The sequence below is a fragment of the Vitis vinifera genome, chromosome 15 (genome assembly GCF_030704535.1).
Source record: "Vitis vinifera cultivar Pinot Noir 40024 chromosome 15, ASM3070453v1".
NCBI lineage: Eukaryota > Viridiplantae > Streptophyta > Magnoliopsida > Vitales > Vitaceae > Vitis > Vitis vinifera.
Window position 1 is genome coordinate 10,367,072 of NC_081819.1, and position 7,711 is coordinate 10,374,782.

The following is a 7,711-nucleotide window of genomic DNA, read 5'->3' on the forward strand; positions in this document are numbered from 1 at the left end:
TTGAGATGACCAACTTGGTCCTCTAGGGTGAACAATGATGCATCAACTCCTTGAAATATCAAATGGGGATTCATTAAAGAACTAGAAGTTTCTTCAACTAGTGACTAGTATATTTGAACCTTTGAAGGATATTATTACGTGTTATGTAAATTTCTAGTTTAAAGAGACAATTTCTCACCATTAGGGGGAGGCAAGTCAATTCTAGAAGAATGGCGAGACATTACATGGTTTGTACCCTCTCTGTCTCATCTGCATCCTCGTACAAGGTAGTGTGAACTAGAAGTTCAAAGGATTATTCATTTGTAAGGACTTGCAAATTAGTTACCTAATGTTTTCACAAATATAAAAAAAGTAACAAAGTCACATGTGCTGGCTATGAATACCCCCTGACACATATTGATGTCCCTGAAGGACAATTGAAAAATGCCATAGTAAGTGAATCTAATACACGTTTAAAGTGTGGTAGACCTGTTGGATCAAACGATTCAGTTCCTAAAAAAAAAAATGAACAACATATGAAAAGTTTGGTACTCTTGAAGAGCTTACAAATATGAAATGGTCAAATGATGAAAACCAACTTGGTAAGCAGTTAGCCCCTGAAGAGACACAAATTGATCAAATACTGGTATCTAGAATGGAAGATATCTCTATGAGTCACACGAGAGAAACAAGGAACCACAATTTGGACTTGTAGTTCAAACACCTAGAAACATAAAGCCTATCGAAATATGAGAGGAGGTTTCAAAGGTGGTCAAATCGAGGAGATCGAGGCAATAGATACAACTTCTCACAACTAATTTGTCAAGTTTGTGGCAAACTAAGTTGTATTGCCCTCACATGCTACTATTGATTTGATCACAATTATCAATCTCAAAACTCTCAGATTGTTATCTTAATTACTTCACTAGAAAAAGGAAACGATACTGCATTTTCAAGTTTACTGTCTTAGAGAATATGGGCATTGGTGATATTTTTAATGCTTTGAATAATTTTATACATCTTCTAACCATATTTAGCTTAAAAGGTCTATGAAAAAAATATTTAGCTTAAAAGAAATTCTACATTTTTGGGTTTTTAGAGCATATAACAGTTTCTAATACAATTGATTCAGTTTAATTAGCCTATATAATTTGCTTTTAAGAATGATTTGTTAGCAGCCTTGGTTGACATACTTTATCACACAATATGAAGTTTTCTGAAGTTCATTCTGTTCTTTAGATGGGGAGAGAATGAAAATTAATATATATGGAAAAAAAAAAAAGATGAAGCTTCTGTTTTGTGCATAATTATGGTGATTTTGCACAGGCATGGGGTGGGGTGGGGGGAGGGGGGTTTGTTGATGCTTATTAAGTGCATATTGTCTGAAAAAACTAAGAATGTATTGATGTTTATTTGTTTTATTTATTACTTCAAGCTGAACTAACTCGATATTTACTAAATTTAATACCCAACACACTTTGTTATTCATCACATGTATATGCAGTATTTCCATCCAGATAATATGTCATCTGCTGAGAAGCTGAAAGTTGAGCTTAAAAAAGTTAGAGATGAATTTAAAATGTCAGAATCAGATTGTGGATCTGCACGTGTTCAAGGTAAAATTTCATTGGGGTCTGTTCCAGTGAAGATTCATTGTTTCTGTTGTTGTTTATTTGTTTTTGTCAAAAAAAATTTGCTTTTCCCTTTTTTGTTGAATGATCCATGTGCCCTTTCCACATATCAATGCACAGATAATCCTATAAATGAGGTTTTATTTTCAAGTTTCACCTAAACTCCTGGCCGGCATCTAGGTTTCTTTGCAATTAATAATATAGGAGAAATTTGTTTTTAGGTTATGCACTTCTAGTACCTTATAAAAGGAGGAAGAAAAAAAAAAAGGTGGTTAAAATAGGTGGGTTGGAATCATGTTTTAAAGTCATGGTATAACTCATTGACTCAAAGGTCCTGATGCATATCGGTCTTGGTATTAGACGATAAGCAAAATATGTTAATTTAAGAGTTCCAAATTTTTTAAGAGAATTGTTAAAATTATCACAAAAATAAATACAATCATATAGACAAAAAAAAATAATAAATATATAAAGAGAGAACATTATCCATTTAGTGACAGAAGTATGCTGAAATAGATTTAAAACTTTTTTATTTATCACCTCATACTAAATATTGGATAAAACTAGTAAAAAAATATTTTTATAATAAATTTGTTTAAATTAAAAATTTGAACAAATCTCTTTTGGGCATATCTATGCAGTTTAAGCAGAAATACCTTGAACCACCTTAAGCTCATTGAGAAGAGCTTTTTGGCCTCAAATCTCTTCTAATTTAAAGTGTTTTTAGCTCAATGACACTGAATCTCTTTTAATAGTTAGAAAGAGCTTTTAGATGATAAAAAGGCTGTGCCAGACAGGGTCTAAGTCAAGTCTTGGGGATGACAAGGATGCTAACTTAAACACAAGATTGATAGACAAAAGATAGTTTGAGGGTTTGATATTTGGTGACGGATTTTCTTCATTCTGCTTCTACTTTAACATGTTTAAAACACACTGTAAACTTCTTTTAACAGCTACAAAGAGCTTTTAGATAATTGAAAGACTGTGCCAAAATAGAGCTTAAAATTTTGGTGTGGCTAAGAATGCTAATTTTAACGTAAAATTAATGGATAAAAAATTGTCTCTTCTTGTATTAGAAAGCAAATGTGTTGTATAAAGGAAGTCGGAATATCGATAATTGTAGGTTAGCCTGTCAAGTTTCTAATCATCGGATTGTAGAAAGTATGTCAGAATTACGATGGTTAGAACTTTCAGATTGAAAAAATAAATAAGCAAAAATGACGGTTACAACTTCTTTCAATTGCAAGGAACAACCAGAAGGGATATTAGGAGTTCAAAAATTTTTCTGGATTGTGTTGCCAGGGATTATTTATTTACTGAGGATTTCCATTCCTTGTGTCTTATTGTTTTGCAGTGGCACAGCTGACGACAAAGATCAAGCACCTAAATTCAGCATTACATAAAAAGGTAAGAGTATGGTCCATGAATCTCTGTATGTTTCAGTGTATCGTAGGTGCTCATTTGACCTGCAAACCAATATCTTTGAGGAGTTGTTTCCTCTGCATTGTACACTCCCTGAGTTCTCTTTTATGGAGATGTGGGTGTCATGTTGGTCCTGGTATGGAATTTTCATAAAAACTGAAGGGCAAAAATGAAAAATTAGAAACAAACCAACTCATAGAAAACTTAGCTATGATTAGCAATGTTTTATAGATGGCGGAGGAAAAGATGGATGGGGAAATTGGGGGAAATGAGGTGAGGGAAATGTTGATTTGGAATGGATTTGAAGTTGTTCGAACTCTCAGGGGAAATGGGGGGAAATGAGGGGAGGGAAATGTTGATTTGAAATGGATTTGAAGTTGTTTGAACTCTCAGTGCATGAGGTCAAAGGCAAGTTGTTAGGAAAAATTTTGGAAAGTAGCAGATGCTACTCTAGCTGGATAAGATTTGGTGAGCTAGGTCTGTCCCCTCTTTTGGAAGAGGTGGAGCTGTGTTGTTGGGGTGTAGGAGGGAAGCCTTTCAGCAAGGAAAGGTTGGAAGGTGAGAGAATTTACATGTCGGAATGCCATTGTAATGAGGTAGGAAGGTTCATCCTTTGTTCAGTGTACTCTGGAGGTAAGGAGGTTTGTTTTGTTTTCCCAAAAGGGTTACGGTCTTCCTAAGGGGAGGGTGGTTCAATTAGAAGGGAGAAACAAATTAAGGGTTTCATCTAATGAGTCATTTGCAGACAAGGTGAAGAAAGGTAAAGAAGCATTGGGAGATGATGTTTGGTTTTGGATGGGGAAAAGGATGTCTGTCTTAAGGAGTCCCTAAAGTGTTGTCTAGTGGGTCAGTTGGGGGAGTTTTCAGATATGGTGACAGAGTTGCAAGCATTGAAGAAATGTGCATTTTTCTATTGGCATTTGCAAGGGGAAGTCAACTTATCTTTGCTAAGGGGAGCCCTCATCTTATTTGAATTGGATTCAATTGAAGATGCAAGTGAGGTGCTGCATAGAGGTCTGAGGAGGTTTGCCAACAAGTGCTTGTCCTTGGATAGATGGTTGTTGAAGGTCAGGTGCTTTCGAAGAGACATCCATGCAAAGGAGGTTTGGTTCAGGCTAACAGGGCTAGCACTGCACTTATGGGACAAGACATTATTTTTTATTTTTTGATAGGTAAATTTTTGTCCCCATGGGACTTGAACCTGGACGTCCCACAAAGCCTCCCTATCCCTTTACCACTTGAGCCAGGCTTCAAGGGTATGGGACAAGACATTATTTAAATATCTAAGGGATTGTCATGGGGGCTTCGTTTTGGTGGATATAAGCATTGTAAAGCAGCGTAACCTCCAGTGGGCAAGGATTCTTGTGGGTTCAAATGACAAGAACATTCCTAGATTACTTCAGGTGGTGGTGGGGCTTTTTGGTTACTTGATTCAATTGTGGTGGGAGGTCCCACTTGGTTGTCACAGTTTGTAGCTAGGAGAGATGGAAAGTAGCAGGAGGCAAGGGCAGAAGATGATGGTGGTGGCCCTTAAGATGCTAGAGAGGGTGTGAGTAAGAAAGCACTGTTGGTTTGCAAGAGCTCAGGGGACATTTTGAGCTTAGGGGCCATAAGGTGCCATAAAGTTAGGAAAGTAGCTGGTGGCTTTGAAAAGCCACTACTTTTAGGTTATTATGATGGTGGTTGCGGACTTGCAGATTTAGGCCTTGTGTTATTGGAGGATGCCCATTGCAAGAAAGACAAGTCACATTGTTTTGGGACTTTAGTGGCCCAATGAAGATGGTTAAAGACTCCAACCCCTTGATCCATGACTTTTATGGATTGGGCCAGACTCATTTCACTAATCCAAGGGGTTTAAATTGCAGATTAAGGGATGTGGGTTGTGCCTTAACTGGTAGTGAGGGCTTTCATAGCCTTGTACCCTTGGAGAGAGATCATTCTGAAGGTTGTGAGAAGGGATTTTGGTTAAACATTCTGGCATCCCAAGAGAGGAGAGTCTGTCTCAACATTGCATAGGCAGGAACCTCTAGATGCTATGGATCAAGAGCTAGCTGTCTTTAGTTGATCTTGATGGCCTGAGGATGGTTTGTGACGAAGTAGCTCTCTCTTTGCTTGTTCGCTCCTCTTAGAACCTAGAGGAGGGAGCACCATTTGTAGATGCCACCCTCTTGTTTGGAGTAGAAGGTTTTGCAGGTAAGTTATCATCTCCAGTTTGTTGGATGGGGGATGGGTTTTCTTCTGCATCTTCTATTTCCAAAGATGAGGGTCCAGCCAAAAGCTTGGTTTTGTGGAGGGAGCAGGACAAGGGGCTTGTAGTAGAATGCAAGGGTGATGGTTATGGGATGTTATGTATGACTTCCAGCAAGGGTTTGGTTGTGGACTTTCCAAAGAATCACCTTAGAGATGCCTAGAGTGTGAACCTAGATGTGGGGAGTGAGGAGGTGGTGGCTTTGGAGAATGGGAGCTCTAGGAGGGACTCGATGGGAGATGAGAGCCTCTACGATTTGTCTTTTGGGAAATTCGTCTCCTTTAGCAAGTTTTTGGATTTGCTAGTGGAAGGTTATGAGAAGGAAATTGTGTCCTTATTGAGAAAGTCGGAAGCTAAGAAGGGTTATAGAGTAGTGGCTTTGAGTATAAAAAGGAGGCCTTCCTCTATGTCCGACTTTGATAGGGAGCTTTGCAAATTGGAGTGCTTGGTCAATTACAACAAATCAAGTGGAAAAGGGGGGAGCCAGAAGTGGGGGTGGGATATGGTTTGTGAGTGATCATGAAGTTTGAGATTTTTCTTAATTCCTAATTCAATATATTACATTGTTATTTCTCAAAAAAAGAAAAAAAAAAAAAGAAAAAAAAAAAGAAAGAAGTTTTGAGATTTTTTGATCGTCATTAGTAGGTTTAGAGGCTGGGTGTTTGGCTCTCCTTAGAAATTGGAAGGATATGAGAAAAGGAGAGGGGCCAGAATTGTATCACTCAATCTCAAGGTAAGGGATTTAGAAAAGTGGGCTGGAATTGTAATTTCTAAGGGAGCAGAGGGTAGTCATTTCAGGCAGTGGCAAGGGAGAGTGGAATTATTAACAATGGGTAGATGAAGTTTGAATTTATCCAAGGATTCAGTAAGATTGCAGAAAGTGGATTTGGTTTGCAAGCATGAAAGGTCGTATAGGTCTTTATGTCTTTCTAGGCCTTTAGGGTGATGTTTTTGTATCAGGTTACGGTTTGTTGTTTCTATTTTCCTTTTGCTTGCCTTCTGGCACTGTTTGTATTCTCTGTGTAGTTTGTGCAACTTTACAAAGTGTTTTTAATATCTTATCAGTTTACCTAAAAAAGAAAAGAAAGAGAGAGAGAGAGAGAGAGATATGGATGGGAGGAAATAAAATATATCAATTAGGAAGGCCAAATTATACTACTATGCACCTCTTATGACTGATTGATGGGTTTGTGCAAATTATAGGAACAATACCAACAGTATTGTCCTTTTGACTTGAGCCTCCAAATTGCTTGGTTATCTGAAGATAGTTTTCATTGATGAATACCTCTTGACCTTATGATCCAGATTTTGGCATATGAAGTTAAGCAAGCTATAACTAAATAGACTTATACTGTGAATTTATTGGATTTTGATAAAAGAGTGAAACCTAAAACTGTTAATTCAGATCAGTTTTGAATGAACATAAAATGGTGCCTCTACTATAATGCCTGAAATGTTTGAAATCCATTCAATATCTTCCCAATGCTCTTCTTTTCATAAAGCTATTGGCTTGAGCTTTTTACCCAATCTTGTATGCACCATGACATACATGAAATTAGAATTGCAATTTGAGCCGGTTGAACCCAATCAAACCTGAAAATGCAATCTCTGATTAAGAAATCTCTATCAGACTTGAACCCTATCCGTATTTAACTAATTCTAAGTTGAACATTTGTCTAATAAGGTGCCTGTGTCGAAACAATTTTGTAGGAGAAAATGGGTGATCGCTTACCACGAATGCTCGAGTGCATTGTTTGAGGACAATTATTGTTACTGAGTTGTGTGCAGGCTGCCATTATATTGTAGTCAGCAATTGTTATAAGATGAATGATCATGTTTTGTTTATGCATGTGATGGTCTTCAAAATGCAGGATAAGCATTCCCGGAAGGGTCTTCAAGCGATGGTCCAGAGGAGAAAGAAGTTATTGAAGTATCTCCGTAGAACTGACTGGGATTCCTACTGCCTTGTTCTTTCAAAGCTTGGTCTCCGAGACAATCCGAATTACAAAAACTAGATGAAATGTATTCATCTCTGTTTTGACATGCTAATGATGCTTTATTTAGTGATGTACCAGGTTTTTTGTTTTGTATCTGGTACTCACAATTTTTCAACTAGATGTCACTTCTGATTCTCCTTTAATTTAAAGTCACAATAATAACAGCTCCTTGGTACTATTTGCTACATCTAGGTGTGCTCTATATCTTTTTTTTTAAATAAAGAAGGAAAGACAATCTGTCTGTTTCTTAGTTGAATGGGGCACAGCACAGGACCTTTGTTACATAGTCCTGATAACTGATCCGATTTAACTTTTTGTGGAATTACGACCCTGACAGAGGGGAGGGGGACAGAGGGCAACTGTGAACTGTGCTGTTGCACCTTATTTGTGTTCCTTCTACTTCCAGGTGTTGTCATGAAATGGAATCAGAAGTT

General features: G+C 37.5%; 1 protein-coding gene across 1 annotated transcript; it reads left to right on the forward strand.

The window, feature by feature from the left end:
* The first annotated feature begins 1,383 nt into the window (after positions 1–1,383).
* On the forward strand, positions 1,384–7,462 carry LOC100257309 (uncharacterized). Its single transcript, XM_002263608.5, has 3 exons — positions 1,384–1,595; positions 2,965–3,017; positions 7,152–7,462. The coding sequence occupies exons 1-3, from the start codon at positions 1,472–1,474 to the stop codon at positions 7,293–7,295; spliced, it is 321 nt and encodes a 106-aa protein (XP_002263644.3). The 5' UTR covers positions 1,384–1,471; the 3' UTR covers positions 7,296–7,462.
* The last annotated feature ends 249 nt before the right edge of the window (positions 7,463–7,711 follow it).

Coding starts and splice junctions, on each gene's coding strand:
- LOC100257309 (XM_002263608.5), top strand. CDS start 1,472: ATGTATATGCAGTATTTCCATCCAGATAATATGTCATCTGCTGAGAAG. Junction 1,596..2,964: donor TGGATCTGCACGTGTTCAAG/GTAAAATTTCAT, acceptor ATTGTTTTGCAG/TGGCACAGCTGACGACAAAG. Junction 3,018..7,151: donor ATTCAGCATTACATAAAAAG/GTAAGAGTATGG, acceptor TTCAAAATGCAG/GATAAGCATTCCCGGAAGGG.